Source organism: Nanorana parkeri, unplaced genomic scaffold (genome assembly GCF_000935625.1).
Source record: "Nanorana parkeri isolate BGI_ZX_2015 unplaced genomic scaffold, ASM93562v1 scaffold2401, whole genome shotgun sequence".
In the NCBI taxonomy this organism is placed as follows: Eukaryota; Metazoa; Chordata; class Amphibia; order Anura; family Dicroglossidae; genus Nanorana; species Nanorana parkeri.
Window position 1 is genome coordinate 83936 of NW_017308669.1, and position 22702 is coordinate 106637.

At 41.9% G+C, this 22702-nt stretch overlaps 1 protein-coding gene across 1 annotated transcript in view; it reads left to right on the top strand.

The window, feature by feature from the left end:
- Positions 1-472: 472 nt before the first annotated feature.
- LOC108801606 (serine/threonine-protein kinase PLK2-like) overlaps positions 473-22702 on the top strand; it is a 51044-nt gene continuing 28814 nt past the window's right edge. The window contains exons 1-7 of the mRNA XM_018573497.1: positions 473-645; positions 1241-1348; positions 9666-9782; positions 12066-12195; positions 21363-21450; positions 21539-21634; positions 21820-22018. Coding sequence (XP_018428999.1) covers positions 550-645; positions 1241-1348; positions 9666-9782; positions 12066-12195; positions 21363-21450; positions 21539-21634; positions 21820-22018 — 834 coding nt within the window. The 5' untranslated portion in view covers positions 473-549. The remainder of the gene's footprint in view (positions 646-1240; positions 1349-9665; positions 9783-12065; positions 12196-21362; positions 21451-21538; positions 21635-21819; positions 22019-22702) is intronic.

The following is a 22702-nucleotide window of genomic DNA, read 5'->3' on the forward strand; positions in this document are numbered from 1 at the left end:
ATGAACTTTGCACGATATTCTAATTATTCGAGTTTCACCTGTAAATACCATCAAATGAAAGTTCTGTCTTGTATCTGTAATTTAATATAAAATTCATTTTGGAACAGTGTTGCATGACAGAGTAGTTGTCAGTCAAGGTATCACAGCACTGAAAACTGAAAAATGGCATGGGTAGGAAGGAAGTTTAACATGCTGCTACTGAAGTGGTTAAGTATGTTGTTTAAATTTTCTACTTCTTAGCCATAACCCTGGGAACAATAAATAGTTTACTAATATGTCACAGTGCATAAAGAAATTTAAAACAAAGTATTATAATATATGAGTTATGCCCTGCTTTTGTCACACCTTAAAACAATACACTATTTCACTTCCTAATGTGTGTTCACAGCCTCCTCCACGCCTTTCCTCCCTCCTCCCATCCCTTGAGTTATCTATCCCAGCGGAATGCTTCTAATGGGAAAGTGCAACTGTTGTGGTGGCTGGATGATTGTGTTCTGCCAGTGCTTTATGAGACTGCTAAAGGGGTTCTGGGCTGGAAATGGTTAGGATATGGATATTAATGGCGTACGCACACTTGGAGCACACTATCTCACTGAAGATGCAGCAACTGGAAGACTGTACAAGAGAGGCAAGCTACTGGGGAGGGTAAGTGAAGGGAGTTTTGTTTATAAATGTTGCAGCTCTATAAGTTTGTATTACGACTAATGTAAATAAATGTAAACATGCAAAAACATGAGAGAGAGCGAGGGCAAGTGAGGGCGAGTGAGAGAGAGAGAGCGAGAGAGAGTGAAATATCAGGGGTTTAAACAGAGAGAGAGCGAGAGAGAGAGTGAAATATCAGGGGTTTAAACAGCGAGAGAGCCAAAGCGAGAGAGAGAGAGCAAAAGAGAGAGAGAGCAAGCGAGATAGAGAGAGCAAGAGAGAGAGAGAGAGAGAGAGCCAGAGTGAGAGAGAGCGAGAGAGAGAGAGCAGGAGAGCGGGAGAGCAAGATACATTTTTTGCTCTCTAAATTATGTTTAGTGATACCGATGATATGAAATTCTTGGGGACAGAATGTCAAGCCATTGTGATTGTCATATGATGAGAGATTGCTGTAAAATGTTAATTATAGCTTTAGTAGCACTCTGGAATGAAGCTTCAGGTTGAAATTGGATGCCTTTCTAGTTTCTCACTTTAAAATTATGTATGAATTGGCACGTGTCATTAGTGACGCCCTTGATCTTATTTTATGTCTTTACAGGGTGCTTTTGGGAGGTGCTACAAATTCACAGATTTGTCGAGTAGGCAAGTGTTTGCAGTGAAAATGATCTTGCATGCAAGAAAATCTGTGATACAGCAAAGAGGAGGGGTGAGAGTAAATGCTTCTTTAAAGCTGAATTATAGCCACAAAATTTTTTATTTAAATGTATTCCTTAATAGCTAGAAATTATATACTGTATGTCCCACCTTTTGTGCACCAAATACTTAGTATTCAAATACCCAGTTATGATCATATAAAAGTAGTGGTGACATCATCACTGTGCTGCACTTAACCTGTGCAGGGAGCTGAGCTGTGAGAGGAGCCCATCAGGCCTATCCATTACAGGCTGCCTGCAGAAAACTACAGAAGCGGTCAGATAAAAGGCCAGTCACCCTGCACAAAGAGAGAGATCAGCTGTGACAGGTCTTTATTACAGAAAACTCCTATACAGAGGTAAAGTTTCTCACTGGACTACTGCACAGTTCTGGAAGAAATACATAAAGCACACCAAGATTCAAGAATTAATTGAATGCACAAAGCTCCTATATTTAGACAATATTTGCATATCACAGAGTTCAGTTTTAATTCTTTCTTGTGCATTGGTTCTTCAATAACATGACAGAAAACAGCTTTTGTTTCTACACCTACACCTGTACCCTCCCATCTGCTATGACCCGAATAAAGAGTGCCCTCAAAATACAGTTTTACCCAATATATTTGGTTATTCTAGAGCATTTCATTATAATTAGCAATTATTTCTGCCTCCTTTTTACCAACTACCGGCCACGGCATTTTATTTCAGTCCGTTTACAAACCCTAGCAGTGGCGTAACAAGGGGGTGCGGATCCCCCCAAATGAACATCCCCTTCTCTCTCTGCCGGTGGCCATCTTGGTGGTGGACGCCGGTAGAGAGAGGAGGGGATGTTAAGTGCATGTGACATCATTATGTGCGAGCGGTCGTCATTAAGTCACACGCACAGGGCAGCCTTCAGACATTTCGGGGCCCCTTACATGGCCTGGTGTGCCAACCCCCCATCCATCCATCAACCAACCCCCCGCGCGCGCACCGCTGCTACGCTGAGCCAGTCACACTGTTATTATTATACATATATATAGCTCTGACATAAATATTGCAATTCTGTACAGAGAACACTGAGCCAGTTAAATCAGTCTCTGTACAGTGGAGCTTACACTCTAATGTCCCCCCACAATCACACACTATGATTATTCATGTATATTGCTGTGACAAATACCGCAGTGCTGTACAGAGAACACTGAGCCAGTCACGTCACTCAAGCTTGGAGTGGTGGAAGCAAACAAAAACAAAAAAACAAAACAATACTGTGGTGTGCAATATAGTGAAATGTAAAATTATACAGCAATCAATGCAGAATGGCACCGGCTATAGAGCACTACAAATCCCAGCAATCATACATTATACAGCGCAATGGAGAATACCACCAGCTATAGAGGAATACAACAAATCCCAGCAATACAATATACATACAGTGTGTAGTGTAATGCTGGGATTTGTGGTCCCCTATAGCTGATGGTACATATACAGCACAATATACCATCAGCTATAGAGCAATACAACAAATCCCAGCAATACATTTATACAGCACACTCTTCAAGCAACTTTACTTTCTTCCGAGATCTTGGGACTGTCGGCAGCTGCCGCTCCCCCACGCTGCAGTCTCCCTGCAACGACGTGATCATCTTGGCGGGCAGCGGTGGGAGAGAGCTCAGAGCTGTGAGGAGGTGCGGCGTGAAGCGTGCGGTGCGTGTGGACCCGCAAACAGGCGCAACTAATCGAAAGCCAACTTATCAATAATGGAAAACGTTGACAACATTTTCCATCATTGATTTTAATAGACTCAGTCGATTAGTTGTTTTGCGGCCCCGGTCCCATCAGTCTCTGTACAGAGGAGCTTACACTCTAATGCCCCCCCCCACAGTCACATCAGTCTCTGCACAGAGGAGCTTACACTCTAATGTCGTCGTCCCACAGTCATATCCGCTGGATGCAGGGCTTCGTGACCCGCTGGACTCAGGGCTTCGCGACCCGCTGGACTCAGGGCTTCGTGACCCGCTGGACTCAGGGCTTCGCGACCCGCTGGACTCAGGGCTTCGTGACCCGCTGGACTCAGGGCTTCGCGACCCGCTGGACTCAGGGCTTCGTGACCCGCTGGACTCAGGGCTTCGCGACCCGCTGGACTCAGGGCTTCGTGACCCGCTGGACTCAGGGCTTCGCGACCCGCTGGACTCAGGGCTTCGTGACCCGCTGGACTCAGGGCTTCGCGACCCGCTGGACTCAGGGCTTCGTGACCCGCTGGACTCAGGGCTTCGCGACCCGCTGGACTCAGGGCTTCGTGACCCGCTGGACTCAGGGCTTCGCGACCCGCTGGACTCAGGGCTTCGTGACCCGCTGGACTCAGGGCTTCGCGACCCGCTGGACTCAGGGCTTCGTGACCCGCTGGACTCAGGGCTTCGCGACCCGCTGGACTCAGGGCTTCGTGACCCGCTGGACTCAGGGCTTCGCGACCCGCTGGACTCAGGGCTTCGTGACCCGCTGGACTCAGGGCTTCGTGAACCCGCTGGACACTAGACATGTGCACCGGCAAAAAAATTGTTTCGCTTCATCTTGTTTTGATTTGGATTTTGCATTATTTTGTTTTTCGGGATTCAGACGAAATTCGTTAGCGGTAGGTTGTACGAATGTTCATTTCCGTTTCATGTTCGTATCATTGCAGCAAAGTGACTTTAAAATTGTTTTTTTTTTTTTAATTGTCACTTTGCTGCAATGAAAATTCGTCCACAAACGAAAATGCATACAGACTACCGCTAACGAATTTCTTCCGGAAAACTAATTTTTCGGAAACGAATCGCACATGTCTACTGGACGCAGGGCTTAGGGTTAGTTCACACCATAAGCAGTGTGCTTATTCTGGCCAGAACACACTGCCTGTATTGCGGCCGGCTCACTTTTTTGCTGGGCTGGAGGGGGCCATTGAGGTGAATGGTTCCGTAGCCACGCCCTCCGGCTGCAATGCGATCGCCCGCACGGGATCACAAGGCACATTGTGCCTGCAGTGCGTTAGGGTGCGGTGCGATCAAAATAGTGCAGCATTTTGACCACACCAGACCGCGGGCACAAGGTGCCCTGCGATCCCGTGTGGGCGATCACATTGCGGCCGGAGGTCTTCAATGGCCCGCCACGCCCCTTCCTGCCTGGCAAAAAAGTGAGCCAGCCGCAATGCGATGCAGTGCGTTCCGATCGGAGCACACTGCAAGTGGTGTGATAGTCAGCGGCGGCAGCACCACGAGGGAGCGATCAGTATGATCTGCATCAGCAAGAGATGCAGATCATACTGATTCCCCACTGGACCACCAGGGAATGATTTTCATTTAATATATTGCCGGTTTGGCAAAATATTAAATGTAATGTGGGCACTTGCCAGGTTTAAAGGCCAGGCTACTCGCGGTGGCCATCTTTAAAAACCTAATGTGCAGTGGAGGCCCCCTGGGGACACCGGATACCCGCACAGAGTACCTCAGGTGAGGATATGAAGTGTGCGGGCCCCGGCTTCCTCCGGTGCTGCGGGGGCCTGGCAGCCTCCACCTCCCGCCAGGCACCTGTATGGTCGTCGGTCGATACTCATGTAAGGTTCCTGGGCCCCTCAGGCTGCCCGGGCCCCTTACATGAGTACCGGCGGTACCCCCCTGACGGCGGCCCTGCACATGCATGTGCAATGACATGCCACCTAGTGAAACCTGGTGGCTGCACCGGGTGACACCCGGCATGGTGTACAGCTCTGGTTTGAATAGTTAATGTTTGTTAAATGATGATGTGTTTATTTTGTGATTAAACCTATGGATCTGGTTTTCTACACCGAATAAACTTTGATCATACATATAAAGTGACATGTAAACAGGTGCTTTCCTCTGATACAATGTACCACCATACTACTTTATTTTTTAAAGTGAACCTGTGGCCAGGCTTTGGACATTCAATTATTTACATTTTCTTAAGAAGCAGTGATGGCAGAATAAGTGTTATGACAAGCCCTCATTGGCATCTGTAGTTGCAGGCATATGGAGCAAGTAATTTTTAAAGTTAACAGAGGCACGGTTCTAGTCAGTTTCCTCAATAGATGTAGCTCACCTCGCTTCCTCTCCCAACATACTCTTTGTTAACATTTGAATGCTTCTGTCGCACTGCTAAATCTTTTGAGAAAATAACTAGAATCCAACTACAATGCCTCTGTTATGAATTTTCAGAATGAATTGCACCACAGTGCCTGCAGCCAGAGCCAGTTTAAAAGTTAATTTACTGCTTGTTAAAGCTAAATTCTGGAAGTTTTTAAGAAAATACCCATGCAGTGCATGGGGTAAATGCGTGTGGGGACACGAATAAGCTGCAACTTACAATATTCCTCAGTCTGGCAGGCTTCCACCAGGCAGTGTGACCAGTCCCCCAAAGCCTCTTGTCTTTGGCACTCTGGCTGGTGATCCCTTTCTGATGTCATCACATACAATGCAGGACCAGCAGCCCTGCACTGTACCCGAGGATGGTGAGGGTCCATCCACAGTCTGCAGAGAGAAGATGTGTGTTGGTGAGAAGAGGAGCGCTCTGGAAGACTGCTGGAGTAATGAATAGTAATGAGTATTACAACTTTTTCCTCCGCTCCTTCAACTTTATGAATATGTAAATGAATATCCATAGCCTGGCCATAGGTTCATGTTAAAGAGTATTGAGGTTAAAAGAGAACTAAAGCCAGAACTTTTTTTTGGCTTTAGCCCTCTTTGGGTTTAAAGGAGTACATTTTATAATTTATTCCTTTGACCTAAAGTCAGCATATAGCAGGCTAATGCCTGGTCAGAGTGGCACTGCAGCCAGGAAAGTTCCCATCAATATTGTCGGGCTCCACCCTGCTGCCTTTTTGACAGCTGGCTCTGCCTCTCTAGAGCCAGAGCCAGGTGTGCCTGCCCCTCTCCTGTCTGTCCCTCCAATGAGCACTGGAGGAACAGGGAGGGGGAGAGGGAAATCCCTGCGGGGAGCGGTGACCGACAGTCACCACTATCTGCATGGAGAAGACTGTGAGCTGAGTGATCAGTGGTTCTCGAGCTTTAAAGCTGACGTGTGACAGCTGCAGTGTCACACCATGGCTCAAACTATTGGGAAGAGTACATTTTACTCTCCCACTACTGCTCCTTTAATATATTGTGTTATTGTATACATTTCCTATATGTTGAGGACTTAAAGCAATTTTTATAAACCTATGTTTTCTGTTCATAAGTCATGTAAACTATTGTATATTAATATTACATATTTGCCACTCGAAACCAGCAGTCGACGCTTCCAGGTAATGTAGAAGCTTGCTGCTAAGCCACCTATTCCTATTGGCTTACCACAATGATTGGCAGCCTTACTGACCAATAAGAATGTGATAATTGAGGAGACAAGAAGAGGTGGGCAAGTTTCAGCACTATATGGAGGTCCCAAAGCCTTTCCTGCCAGAACAGCCACTATTTAGCCATAGTGTATTTAGGTAAAGCCTGTGCTTTATGCCGGCAGCAATTGTTTTAATTACAGATTCTCTTTACCGAGTCAACGAAGGACTTGCCCGCATCCTTATCCTCACACTACTTTGTCTGGATTTTCAGTTAGGCTGAGGCAGTCAGATAGTGAGCAAGTAGTGCTGGACTTTTTCTTCAGAATTTTCAGACTGCTCTGCAAAATCTGTGTCTAACCGTAAAGTAATGTAGCACTCACCCCCGAGGGAGTAAATAACTGGTAGTTCTGATTTTTTTTTTGCTAACTATGTCCCATTAGGGAATGTCTCTCACACTTTCTGTGCCAGAGACTCAACAGAAAAAAAGGAGACATCTCTAAGCATAGAATTCCACTCTTAAACACATCTTAACAGTTTCACTGTGGCAGATGTCCACATCGAAAGATATCCCTTCTACCTCTTGTTCTGCTGATAGCTGTAACATTTTAGATTTCCCATCACTTTGTGTCATAGTGATAATGTCTGCCAGGACAAATAGAGAAGCTGACCCTCTCTAAGGGTGACACAGTCAACAATAAAAACCTCATAGGGGTTCTAGCCATTCCACACTACATCCAAAACTAAACTAAAAGTTTTGGCAATACATAAATATTAACTAAGAAGATATCAAGTCTCTAGGGATACAGAGTAAGTGTAATTGGGGAAGGATTAGAACTCCTTCCAGGTTTTATGTCTATTCTAGGCTCAGTTGTTTGCCCTTACTCACCGTCCCAAGAACAGCCTTTTCACCAGACAGGAAGTAAAGGAAACTCTGCAACAACAACACAGACAGAAGAAAAGAATGGGGTTTTTTTTAGGTCAAATAGGGGAGTGCTAAAACTCCTGGGAGCTTTTTATTGTGGTCGGTTTCCCTGTTGCAGATTTTCCCTCACTTCCTGCCTAGTAAAATGTTATCCTCAGAACATAAAGTGAAGGGAAATCTCTCGAATGGAGCCCCAAATAGCAGTAAAGCTTGACATAGGTCAAAAATGTTCCCAATCTATCCAAATCTAAAAAACAAAAACAAAAAACACCAGTTTTGGCTATGAATACTCTTTGTTAAAAAAATATTTTCAGGGTCTATTTCTTTTGAATTACAATCCATATACCCATCTCACTCCTGATCGCTGTTCCATGAAGATTAGGTGGGTGCAACGGTAGTCAATGGATGGCCATCGTCTCTATGCATAAATAAGAATATGGAGTGCCGGTGTCCATATTCTTATTTGTATTAAATATCTCTTTTAATTAATGTGTACAGTATATCCCACTTCAAAAAAGTAAAATTGCTGTTGAGGGTTAACAGATACCAACTGCCAACATATTGATGAGAAGGGCTGATATACTGTATAATCAGTTGGACAAGTAAACTCTAAAATAACTAAAGTACTTTAGGCATTGGTCAGGTTAGAGAATTGGCATACAACTTGCAGACACCTAAGGTGCCCATACATCTGCCGATTATCGTACGATAATCAGCAGGTGTTTGGAAGGCTTGCGACTGTTTCTACTGTACGTCTTTTGTCTTCCTAGCACGCTGGAAAACCTGCCGAATGTGCAAGCGCACACTGCCCGCTCAGCATTGCAGTCATCGGAAGCCCTCCCCTCAGCGGCACATGGCATCACATGGCAGCATGCAGACCTTCACAAAACTAGTACAGGTCACTTGGATCTTCCAATTGTCTTGGAAATTTGGAAAAAGTGCTCTTTATTACTGTTGTATGCTAAGGCTATTTATTATTTATGTATTTATTTATCTTTAGTTAAAACTCCAGTAGCATGTCCATTTATCTCATGACAGTTAATCAGACAAGCCTAAAGCTGGGTCTTGCATTAGTGACTCTTTAGCATTTCTCAGCCCATGACAAAACACATGTTTACTAAAGTTCTGTTCATCTCAGCCTATTGGCCAACCTCAACAATGCTAAACATTTTACCAAATAGTTCTACCAAATTGCGAAGTTCTTTAATGTTAAAAATAGATAAATACTGCTGTGTAAAATCCTTGAAGACATTAGTTCAAAACTGGTCCTCCATTACAATTACAAAGCTTAAATAACAACACAGAACAGATGCAGACTATTATTATTATACAGGATTTATAACAGTTTGCTCATCGCTTTACATTATAAGGGAGACATTACAATTACAATACAATTCAAGACAAGATGGTAAGGAGTATCAGAAGCATGTTTGTTTTCAGCACAATCACTCTTTTCTCATCCTATGCTGTGAAATTAAGGCTAACAACTTGTCTATCTTGTTTACATGTATAATAGAATATGGTGCACTGTAGTAGTTATTTGACCTGTGCAAAAGATTGGCTTTGAAGAAGTGTAGCACAGTGTCCCTGGGTTAGGTAGTTCATGCTATATACCATATTTCTTTTCAAGGCCCAGAGAGATAAAAAATGAAATCACCATGACGAGGTAGATCCATGGGGTTAGTACGTCTTGCTAATCGAACGGCTGGGTATTCCTGCCCATTACATCAATTTTACATCGCATTGTTCTTTAGACAAATTTCAGTATTTCCTAGTCACTGTCAGAAAACAAGTACACAAGTCTGGTGTTCTGACTAGCCGAAAGCTTATCCCAGGTTATTCATTCAGAAGGTATTGAAAGCGGAGACATCCAAGCAACTAGCATTTACAGAAAGAAATTGGCAATGGGTCACTTTATACTTATCTTGTTGCAGGTTTCCTCTACATGATAAAAAAATTAATTTCTCAGAAACAAAATATTTGCTGTCTATAAATATGACGTTTCTTGTTGGGAATGATGGCATATTGGGTGTAGCAGTCCCTCTAAAGTCATTGTATTTTTTCAGTACATTTAGACCAATCATTTCAAAATGTTCTTTGTTAACAGGTTGACAAAGAAATTGAGCTCCACAGTCAGTTAAAACATAGAAACATTGTCAAGTTTTACCACCATTTTCAAGACCAAAAGTACGTGTACTTGGTGCTAGAGTACTGCAGACACAAGGTGAGTATATTTCTTTCCTAGCTGTAATTACAGTACATTTTACCTGTTTATAATAGGTTTTATGTTTATTGTCAATAATACAAACATAGTGCACTCAGTTCATTAAAATTACATTATATCACCACTACTTATTTTATCTCATGATGGTTTTCTCTTACAAAATGTTCAATTCACAAATGTAAATCTCACCAAGATCTAAAACATTTTTACATGAAACTTTTATCTTTATTTTCTCTCATGAAGTGTTATTTTATCACCATCTTAAGGGGCTCTTTTTCCTTATCATAGACTTATATTGAAACTCCCATTTATCACCAGCCCGAGGCTAGTGTTATTCCAAGTAGTGATAATCTATGTGTTAATCTTTGTGAATGGACTTTCACATTGATTTTTTCATAAGGGCCGATAAAATAACACTGATGATGTTATAATAGTACTAGTAGTGCTAAAATACCACTACTTACAGTGCTGACTAAATAAAGTGTGTTATACATCTATGTGAATGAAGATACAGGGTGTAATATTTAGAAATTGCTAGCCAAATAAGAGAAAAACAACTTTTTGAATTTGGCTTATAAAGTAAGGATGATCCTTAGATGAACAGATATCTCATGGATAGTAACGGTCAATGAGAGATCTAGCTTCCACTATACCAATCACCACTCTTGTGGACCATTAAAACATTTCTCCTTAATGTAAGTTAAATTATACTGAGGCACACAGATGGTGAAAGAATTGCTATCCTTTTCTGGAGAGACAAAACAGTGGCTACCTAACAGTTGCCCATGCCTGTACACTACCCAGTTTTTGAAAGCCCATACACAGTAAAACATTGAAAACAATAAACCCAAAAAAACTCATAACAAAACTTAAAAATAAAGCTAACTATCCTAAAGGGGTCTTTATAAATTTTTCCAGTTATATCAGTGATGATCTTTTTGTTTAAGGGCCCATTCACACCCAATGCATTGGGGCTATGCTGACCATTTTTTCCACTGCAGCCACAACACATTGCAACGCAATTTGCATTGCAGTGGCGTGCCCTGAAAAAAGTTCAGTCTTTTTTTCAGCACAGTGCAGTACAACACGGTACAACCACATCACACTTCGCTGTATCCATAGATCTTAATTAAATGTCACTTGTCAAATTGTCAATGTCACTTGTCACATTGTCAATTTCAATAAATTTCTAACAAAAAAGTAAATACTGTGATGTATGGCGATCAAGTACATCAGCACTGTGCTGGGCATATGCACACCAGCAGCCATGCAGTGTAGCAAATCACTCCCTCTTAGACCTCTACCCCCCAAATCCCCCCCAGTACAGATCTCTGACCCCAAGATCCCCACAGTTAAGACCCCTCCCCCAAATCCTCCCAGTACAGACTTCTCCCCCCAAATCCCCCCCAGTACAGATCTCTGACCCCAAGATCCCCACAGTTAAGACCCCTCCCCCAAATCCTCCCAGTACAGACTTCTCCCCCCAAATCCCCCCCAGTACAGATCTCTGACCCCAAGATCCCCACAGTTAAGACCCCTCCCCCAAATCCTCCCAGTACAGACTTCTCCCCCCAAATCCCCCCCAGTACAGATCTCTGACCCCAAGATCCCCACAGTTAAGACCCCTCCCCCAAATCCTCCCAGTACAGACTTCTCCCCCCAAATCCCCCCCAGTACAGATCTCTGACCCCAAGATCCCCACAGTTAAGACCCCTCCCCCAAATCCTCCCAGTACAGACTTCTCCCCCCAAATCCCCCCCAGTACAGATCTCTGACCCCAAGATCCCCACAGTTAAGACCCCTCCCCCAAATCCTCCCAGTACAGACTTCTCCCCCCAAATCCCCCCCAGTACAGATCTCTGACCCCAAGATCCCCACAGTTAAGACCCCTCCCCCAAATCCTCCCAGTACAGACCTTTTCCCCCCAGTATAGCCTTCTCTGCCCCAGTACAGACCTCTTCCCACCTCCAGTACAGTCCACTGACCACGTGCTTAGTCTGCTTAGCCGATCTGGGCTGTCATGGTGTTGGGATCCAGGGCATCGAGCAAGAGATGCAGGGCAGGTGGTCCGGGTGCCTGGTGCTAGCGACGCCCTAGCATTGCACTCCTTGGCAGCTGTTAACAACTCCAGGGGTTCTTGTTTCAAGGGGACAGACCCCTGAAAAACTAGGCCTGTGCCTGGGAAACAGGGATGAACGGTAACCTTACTTTGACCAGTCTCCTTTTTACATTGTGAGTCTTTTGAGTTGCATACTATTATTCTTTTCTGTCATTTTTCTGCAGTCTCTTGCTCACATCTTGAGCATAAGAAAACTACTGACAGAACCTGAAGTGCGATATTACATGACGCAGATATTACATGGGGTACAATTCTTGCATCTTCATAGGATAATCCACAGGGATCTGAAGCTGAGTAAGTAAAATATGCCATTGTTATTCACATAATAGAGAAAGAAGCCACACGGTGACACATTGACCTTAGTCTTACTTCTTTCCTTCTATTTATGCACCCTTCCCTTCATGCTATTTTGACCATAACTTCTTTTCCTTTTACCATTTCTTACTTCCCTGTGTTTTCCTACATAAGTGCTTCATCATGGGACCTATAGTGCCCATTGTGCCATTTTTTTAGCAATCCTGTCTCCGATTTAAATATAAAAAAAGTTAGTTATGTTTTTATTCCAAAAGGGTAGACAGACAGTAGTGGTAATATAGGGTTGATTTCCTAAAAGCAAATAGGCTTAGAAAGTGAATAGCCTATTTGCATTTAATAAATCAACCCCTATGCCGCCATAATCATTACACAAATTCAACATTTCAACCCCTAATAACGGACAATAATAAAACTGAAGACATACAAAACTCATTTTTATAAATAACTTGGTGCAAGACATTTACAAGTAACTGGCAGCTGAATCCATTAGCATTTCTTGGTGGGGAATATGTCCCATAAAGTATTTCTCAACCAACAAGTTGCTTATTATTGATGTTGAATCTATTTAGCTTCACTGTGAATGAATTCAGGCAATAGCTGCTTGAGTCAGATGCTGCTGAGACAGGAGTTTTACCTTCTGACAAATTGCTGGACAAAAACAAGTTTACAGGACATTATAGTCAGCCATGTTTGCCCTCAAGCAAAATCTCAGTCACTTGTTACATCTTTACTAATGCAACTTTAATAATTCACTAAGCAATGACAATGTTTAATGTAAATCTCTCCAAATTGTGCAGTCTGGCGTGCAGCAGATGTATAGAATACACTTTTTTATGAACATATTGAGCATGCACTGTCACCTGGGTGGTCTGCTGCTTTCATTTCACAACAGTTTGCAAATATTTTCAAAACAAAAACAGAAAAGTTACGTAGTGTCTCCTCAAAATATTCAGTCAGTCTGTCTCCAAAAATAGGGCATTCCACACACATACTCAGAGCATTTGGCACTTCATAAGTCTACATGTAATAAAACCGAGAACCACTCACATAATCCCCATCTTCATTGCATCTCAGTGTGTCGGTTGACAAATGATACTTTTAGCTGTTTACACATCTACTTCATTCATTCATAGCTTTAGTCATTGACAGGTCAGCCATGCAGGGCAAATGAAAGTATATCTATGGTCGAAAACTAAAAATAAATATGTATTTCTATATTGAATTTCCATAAGTTCTATTTTACGCCCAATAGCCAAATCAATATAGAAGTTTGTAAACTTACCTATTGAAGATGCCCGTAGGATGTACTTCCTCAATGCACTGACACAGTTTCACTCTGTGAATATGCACTTTTTAATGTCACCACTCTAACCAAGCCTGTCGTCTGAACTTCAGACAATGTAACATCATCATTGCTTGCCAAAAGCAATGCATGGTGGGATACATAGTCTTGAGAAATCAAGATTGCATCACATCAAGCAGCACGGAAAGAGATGTAAAGCACACAGGGAATCCAGGAAATTGTTGAAAGTGGTGGGCAGACGGAAGGCAGCACTCACTACATAAAAGGGATTTTTTTTTCATGTAAGCAATATGTAATATCTATATTTAATGCAGGCCCGTCTTTAATACTGATTGGACCCTGGGCAAGCATTTTCTTGGGCCCTAAAAGGCAATAAAACTCACAGTAAAGTGCAGTGTGTACGAGTATATCACAAAAACTTAGGCTAGATTCAGATATGGGCGATCCCGGGTCTGCGCGATTGTGCACAATTGCACACAGCGATTGCCGTGCGGCCCCATTGATTTCAATGGGGTTACAGCCACACAACAATCGCTACAAAAAAGGTACACATGACACACGGCTTTTTTAGCCCTGATCGTATTTAATTGCACGGCCAGTATTGCGGTGGGAAACCTCACGATCCGCCTGGCGTGACTGAGGTGCCATTAGAAAATAATGGCACCGCCAGTGCGATCAGCAGTGGTGGGCAATTATGTGACCAAACAGAAGGCCGCACAGTCACATTTTTGCCCACCACTGCCAATCACACTGGTGGTGCCATTGTGCACGATTGCCGCAGGTTCATGGATCGCCCAGGTGTGAATCTAGCCTGACAGTAATGTGCAGTGTGTATGAGTATATCACTAAGCTTCACAGCAACAAGACTCACAGTAATGTGCAGTGTGTGAGTGTATAGCAGAGCTCCACAGGAATACTATGCATATTAACTTCCTGTTCACACCAATTGCGGTGCGTTCCAGAGCAGTAGCTGCTGGAACACAAAGCAATTGAACACCAAATTTCCCCCTTTGTTCTGGGGCGGGAGGGGGCATATGGTGCATTGAAGTCAATAGCACCGCAGCCACACCTCCGTCTGCAGTGCAATCGGACGCATGGCAAAACGTTTGCACTAGACCGGAATGCAGGCAATGTTTTGCCATGCATCCGATCGCAGTGCGGGTGGGGGCGTGGCTGCAGTGCCATTGACTTCAATGCACAGCCACGCCCCCTCCCACCCCAGAACACAGGGGGAAATTTAGTGTGCAATAGGCCCCTGTAATTTATAGGGCCCCGGGCAGATGCCCCTTTTGCCCTGCGGTAAAGACGGCCCTGATGTAATGGAATAACACAATAGTATATGCTGGGACTTTAGAACATCTTTAATAGGTTCACCTTAAGTGTATCTTAAAAGGAGAATTATGAGGTGAGTGATTTTCACTCAGCCTCATAATCTGAGCCGACCTGTGACAATGAAACTGTCACAGGTTGGCTCAGTAGATCTGGAAGTGAGCGAACACATACCGGCGCTCGCTCACTTCTCGATCCTGTGCCGGCAGAGAGCCGTGACAGGGGAGGGACTGGATTCCCCCCTCCCCTGTCCGATCCTGCAGCGCTGACTGGCGGAACGGACGGGGGAGAGGGCGGGTACAGCTGGTTCTGCCTCTAGATAGGCAGAGCCAGCTGTCACTCATGCAGCTGGGTGGATCCAGACATAATTGTCGGGATCCGTTCTGGCTGCGGCATCTGAGCTTTGGGTGACGGGAGGACACTAGTTTGTGTCCTCCCGTTACCCTTAGGAGAACTATGGGGAAAAGCCCTAACCCCATAGTTCTCCTTTAGGCCAAAACTTGAGCAGCTTGAAGAAGTGTTAAAACCCCTACCAAGTTGCTTATTTTATCATTATTTTTGACTCAATTAATGCAAGTCAGATGGACTATATGAATAGAACAAATTATATATCAGATTATTATTAAGAGCAGAATAATGCATTGGAAATATAACACCAGCCAAATGTTTAGTCAGTTATCTGATCATGTTGGGCATTTCTGTTAATGCTTATCAAAACTTAAGTGTAAATTGTATGCAATGTTTATGATAAAAAAAATCTTCAAATAAAGAAAACTGACAGATGTGCTAGACAGTGGCTTGATTTTAATGTACTACTTCAATGAACTCTCTGTCCCTTTGTGCTCTAATGCACACATGTCAGAAATTCTAAGAACTACAAATATAAAACTCAGACTGATACTTAGCATTGCTGTTTTTAGCAAGTGTTTCAGCACTCTATTTATTCTAGCTATGTCCATAGCTTCTGTCTGCACAGCGAGTTCAAAAGGGCACCTTTCAACTTACAGTCTATTTACAAACACAGAACATTTGCATTAGCATGCAAATTATCAAAAACTCAAACTCTATGCAGGACTACATAGTAGTGCATGTCTATAAACAGACATGTGATTGAACGGATTCAAACCAGATATAAAAAAATGTCATGCAGTACATCTTTGCAATCCATGTTTTATCTCTTTAACCACTTGTACTCTTGTACCTCTATACCCATTCTAAACCAGAGCACTTTTCACATTTCCAATATGGGCATATACAATATCTCACAGAAGTGAGTACACCCCTCACATTTTTGTAAATATATTATATCATTTCATGTGACGACACTGAAGAAATTACACTTTGCTACAATGTAAAGTAGTGAGTGTGCAGCTTGTATATCAGTGTACATTTGGTGTCCCCTCAAAATAACTCAAAACACAACCATTAATGTCTAAACTCCTGGCAACAAAAGTGAGTACACCCCTAAGTGAAAATGCCCAAATTGGGCCCAATTAGCCATTTTCCCTCCCCAGTGTCGTGTGATTTGTTAGTGTTACAAGGTGTCAGGTGTGAATGGGGAGCAGGTTTGTTAAATTTGGTGTTAACGCTCTCACTCTTTCATACTGGTTACTGGAAGTTCAACATGGCACCTCATGGCAAAGAACTCTCTGAGGATCTGAAAAAAATAATTGTTGCTCTACATAAAGATGGCCTAGGCTATAAGAAGATTGACAAGCCACCGAAACTGAGCTGCAGCACGGTGGCCAAGACCATACAGCGGTTTAACAGGACAGGTTCCACTCAGAACAGACCTCGCCATGGTCGACCAAAGAAGTTAAGTGCATGTCCTCAGCGTCATATCCAGAGGTTGTCTTTGGGAAATAGACGTATGAGTGCTACCAGCATTGCTGCAGAGGTTAAAGGGGTGGGGGGTTAGCCTGTCAGTGCTCAGACCATATGCCGCACACTGCATCAAATTGGCTATCGTCCCAGAAGGAAGCCTCTTCTAAAGATGATGCACAAGAAAGCCGGCAAACAGTTTGCTGAAGACAAGCAGACTAAGGACATGGATTACTGGAACCATGTCCTGTGGTCTGATGAGACCAAGATAAACTTATTTGGTTCAGATGGTGTCAAGGCGGCAACCAGGTGAGGAGTACAAAGACAAGTGTGTCTTACCTACAGTCAAGCATGGTGGTGGGAGTGTCATGGTCTGGGGCTGCATGAGTGCTGCCCGCACTGGGGAGCTACAGTTCATTGAGGGAACCATGAATGCCAACATGTACTGTGACATACTGAAGCAGAGCATGATCCCCTCCCTTCGGAGACTGGGCCGCAGGGCAGTATTTCAACATGATAACGACCCCAAACACACCTCCAGGATGACCACTGCCTTGCTAAAGAAGCTGAGGGTAAAGGTGATGGACTGGCCAAGTATGTCTCCAGACCTAAACCCTATTGAGCATCTGTGGGGCATCCTCAAATGGAAGGTAGAGTAGTGCAAGGTCTCTAACATCCACCAGCTCCGTGATGTCGTCATAGAGGAGTGGAAGAGGACTCCAGTGGCAACCTGTGAAGCTCTGATGAACTCCATGCCCAAGAGGGTTAAGGCAGTGCTGGAAAATAATGGTGGCCACACAAAATATTGACACTTTGGGCCCAATTTGGAAATTTTCACTTAGGGGTGTACTCACATTTTTTTGCCAGCTTTTTAGACATTAATGGCTGTGTGTTAAGTTATTCTGAGGGGACAGCAAATGTACACTGATATACAAGCTGTACACTCACTACTTTACATTGTAGCAAAGTGTAATTTCTTCTGTGTCGTCACATGAAATGATATAATAAAATATTTACAAAAATGTGTGGGGTGTACTCACTTCTGAGAGATACTGTATATGCAGCTATAATGTTGTCATTAATTGAATAAAGTATTTAAGTAAACTAGGCTTCTTTGGCAATATTGTCTTGTAAAAATTGTTTTGCTTTCTATGTAATCTTTAGACAGAGTTAAAAAAAATGGGAAAAAAGGGTTTTTTTTTCTATTTTGACCAGTGTTCATTTAGAAAAAAAGTAGGTTTACTTTTAATAAAAAATATAGATTTTATTCTATAATTTGTCCCTTTTAGAATAACATTAAAATATATGTTTCTGAAACAAAGCAATGCAAATGTATTTGCAAATTAAAAAATTTTCTTGTTCGCAACACTAAAAAAAAAATGAAAACACACAAAATGTATTATTAATGGTAAGAAATAGAAAAAAAAATAAGTAGAAAAATAATAGCTAAAAGGGAGAAGAGGGAAATAGTTAATTAGGGCTGACTAGGGTTAACTAAGGTTAATAAGGTGTTACATAGGAATACATAGGAATATTCCGTAATATTCTAAAATTGTAAAAGAATATTCGATGCAATATGGCAACCGTTGCTGTACAGTACGCCCCCAGAAATGTAATTTCCTGCGTGTGTTTGATTAGCTGACTGATTTTCCCAGAAGTCTGCACTAGGATGCAAGTCAAATTTTAGTCATTCCTTGCAAAAATGAAATTTTTTGTGAGATACAAGGGTTAACTACTTTTAAAGGGATGCTCACACAGCAGTTTTCCTCATTAGAACACTGAAAGTGCACCATGTATGATTGTTTCCATAACTGAAAATCACATGTATAGAGAACTATTTTAGCACCTTTCATACAAAATGCATATCACATTTTGTATTTTAACATCAGTGTTGGCATGGGATGGAATGACCTTTTGCCCTAATCATTACTTAGAACTTGAGGAACATTTCATACTATGAGATGGAAAAGGGAAAGTGGGTATTAACTGTTCATTGGCTAGCTTTCTGTTTTAACGTTGCAGTATTCAGCATAGATTTATTTAACTGTGTACAAAGTATTTTCTTTTGAGACTTCATAGTTCATGTCCATGAACAACTAATAACGCAAAAAGCAGATAATAAGCAGGTAGCCAGTTTTCATTGTTGAGGAGTAACTCCATTTTTGTTGAGAAAAAAAACAATCCCCCCTGGGTGGAAGGATTTTAGCAAACCTTGTTGCAGATCCCTACTTGTTTTTGTTTTGAAGAAAAGCTGTTTGTTTCAGCATGTCCTTTCCAAACTGATCCTTGAATGGGAGGGTCTGGGTTCATCATAACCAGCTGGTGAATTTCATGTGTTGTGATGAGGAAAGGTGCAGTGTCGGCATCCCTTTCGTAGTAATTAACCCTTAGGGAATAACTCACCAAAAATGAAATTCCTATTCCAAGGAATACCTAAGATTGTACTTGCATCTTACTGCAGACTTCTGGGAAAATTACTCAGCCAATCACAGATGCAGGAAGTTACATTTCTGGGGGCGTTTTGTACACCAGCTGTGTACAGAAACCCTCCAGGTTGCCATATTGCATTGTATTTTTTCAGAAAATTACAGTGGAAGTAGTTTTAATGGGAATGGTCATTTTTATTAACATTAAATTACAAATGGATTGTGTAGCAATTATATACAGTATGCTATATTCATTTTTTACAACATTTTTAAATTTTCATAAAAGTGGAGTCTCATAAAAAAATAAAGCTGCTGCAGTGAAAAAAAACATACTGCTAAGTCCCATGCAGACAGAGAAAGCTCCAGGACTTGCCACTACCTCCTGCCACCCATATATACCTCTTGGTCCATTGCTATCATGGATGCCTCACTGGCCAATAAATATGTGCACTGTGCATAATGGGTTGGACACACTTTACCACTGTTGGGAAGTAGCAATGTTTTGCCCATGAAAATAATAGTAGATTCGGCCCTAACAATAGGATTTTTATTTGCACACCTGGTGACAATAATTTACTTGAATCATTGATGCTGTGGTATGTCAGTATGGGACTCCACCATAAAGAAATTATAATAATTCCTTTACCCAGCAATCATTAATCTTCTTTTTAAAGGGGAATAGTCCACTAGCAAGGAAATAGTTCCAGTCGCAAGCCACCCTTTCTGCAGACAGATGTTGAATGCAATTTTAAATCCTTCAAGTAGCCACAATCACAGGCCACCTTTGTTTTTTATAGATTATCTCCAGCTAGAAAGTATTACTTAATCACTACAGGTCATAATAACAACAACTGTTGACCTAGCGTTAAATCATTGTGTTACATGAATTTCCTACCCAATGATGCACTAACTAATTATGCCACTTGAAAGGTAGGTTGTAAAATTTTTAAAAAACAAACAAAGTCTCACAGTTGTGGGGATTAGCAATGGATAACATTAATGACATGGAAAGAACAGTAACTCTTAACATAGCATGGAGTATATATTTTTTCATGTGGTGGTTTTCAAAACAATGCTAGATGAGATGATCACTAAACTGCAGCCATGGTTTTCTATACTGTGCAGTGATGTTTTCCTCAGGGTTAGTTCACAGCAGAAACTGCATCACAACTGCGTGCTTCTGCGCAGTTGCATTGGATCTGTTTTGATGCGCTTTGACGCGTTTGTGATGCGTTTTCGATGTGTTTTTCCCCTGCATGTCCCTGGATGATGCCACAATCAATTCTGTGGGGTTTTTTATGCATTCCGTTGCGTTTCAGTGCGTTTTGATGCGTTTGCACTGCGTTTTGATGCGTTTCATGCAGTTAGATGCAGGTAAAATAGGACAAGCAGTACTTTTTCTGACTGTATCTGAACGGACTGCAATGGTGTGAATTAAGCACAAGAAAGCCCATAGGAAAGCATTGTGATGTATTTTGACTGCAGCAGTCAAAATAAACGGACTGCATCACAACTGCATATGGTGTGAACTGGCGATTACTATAGAAGTCATATGTGCATATATTACTTTATATACTTCTGGAATCATAGTTTTTACCAGAGTTTTAAAGTGCATTTACCGCTAAGTGAATCACCGCTAGGGAGATTCACCCCTTTTATTTGTCCTGGTGACCCTTATCACCGAAAGCAAGAGAAAACCCCAAATTATGGGTTGTCATCAGAACAGGAATAGATGGGAAATCTTCCAATGGGGAACACTAGTTTTGGTGACCCTGCTGACCACCAGGGATTTCTCTCACTTTCTGTTGTGGCTATTGCATAGAAAGTGAAGGGAAATCAGACAGAGATGGCAAAAAAAGATGACAGGTTTAATAAATCACTTCTGCAGTAAAGTTGATCTGTCACTAAAATGCACACCAGAATTAGTGGGGCATGTTATCAATATCTAATCACATTATTATTAGTACAAACTTGCGGTAGGAGACAATCAACAAACAACCATTTATAGCTGAGTAAATACAGCATGGTCACCCTATCTAATTGAAAAATTAAACACAAAAGCAAGACTTTAAACATGTACAGTACTTCTAAGATATTTTATATTAATATGGTCACATTTACATCTAGGAAAAAATAATGAAAGCCTTAGTTACTGTTAATTTGTTTTTTAGATTTTGAGCATGGAAAACTGTGGCTATAAAATGCATGTGTTGCCCAGATTTTAGTTATCCAGTATTCAGGGTTAATAGACTATTATGTCATTTTAGGTAACTGTTTCCTTGCCAAGAACATGATTGTAAAAATTGGGGACCTGGGATTAGCAACAACTGTGGACCAGTGTGAAAAAGTTCCAGGGTAAGGATAGATTTGATGTTTCATGTTTGTAGAAACCTAAAGACAGAAAGTTACCATATACGAATAATTCTACTTTTTATTTGTCCAGCGTCATATGTGGCACACCAAATTACTTATCTCCGGAAGTGCTTGCTAAGGAAGGACACTCCTTTAAATCAGACATCTGGGCCCTTGGATGTGTAATGTAAGTACTGCGTTATATAAATTATAGGCATTTGCAACATAGAGTACAGGGATAAATGACAAATATGGATGTATTTCATTAGATGTTGGTCTGAAATGTTTGAAAGGTTGTGATTTTCTTTAGAGAAACATGTCATAAACAGTAGAAAGGTTTTACAGGTGCATATGTTTCCACCATTGTTCCAGGTACACACTACTGACTGGATATTCCCCCTTCAGAGCTCATTCACAGATAGAGATGCAATATTTCATCAGAGAAGGCTTCTACCCTGTGCCTTCATATATATCACTCAATGGCAGAAGACTGATTATTTCTTTACTTGCGAACTGTCCCACTAACAGGCCTGGCATAGAAGACATACTGGCAAGTGACTTCTTCACTCAGGTATAGCATGACACCCTGATTTATTGTCTGTTCTTAATTTTAAACTATATGCTACATAGTGGATCTCTTGTACAAAAAAACAGGACAAGGACAAGCAGTGGTGTCACCCATTGCAAACTAGATTTGTCCTTTGATTTCTAACTACACATGCAGAAATGATCACTAAAACAGTTTCTGTGGACAGTTGTCATGCATAAGACTCAGGCTCATAAAGGATTAGTAAAGTGAGTATAGAATGCCTAAAAAAAGTGAAAATGTAATCTCTGCCCAAGCTTTTGCCTTGGAAGAATTAAGTCTGTTTATGTGACTGACAACAGGTCCAGATTTATAGGCTATGCCAGATGGACCAAAAGGTTCAACACCAACAAATAGGACTTTAAATATCCACTAGCCAATATATAGTATTGCAGGACACCACTAGTCAAGTGGAACATGTGTTGTAGCCTGGTGTTTGCTCAATTCTCGGGTCTATATTCTTACTGTTGACTGTGCAGTTGATAGAATAGCTTTATGAACAGGATGTAATAATGAAACAAAAGACTAAAATGTTTTAAGTGCCAATGAAAAAAAACAACATTTTAAACATACTGATTTTGTATAGAACCTGCTATTATAAACAAATAAACGTATATATTGCATGGATTTAGGATTCCCTATTCTTACCAATTCCTGTTCTTGAACTAT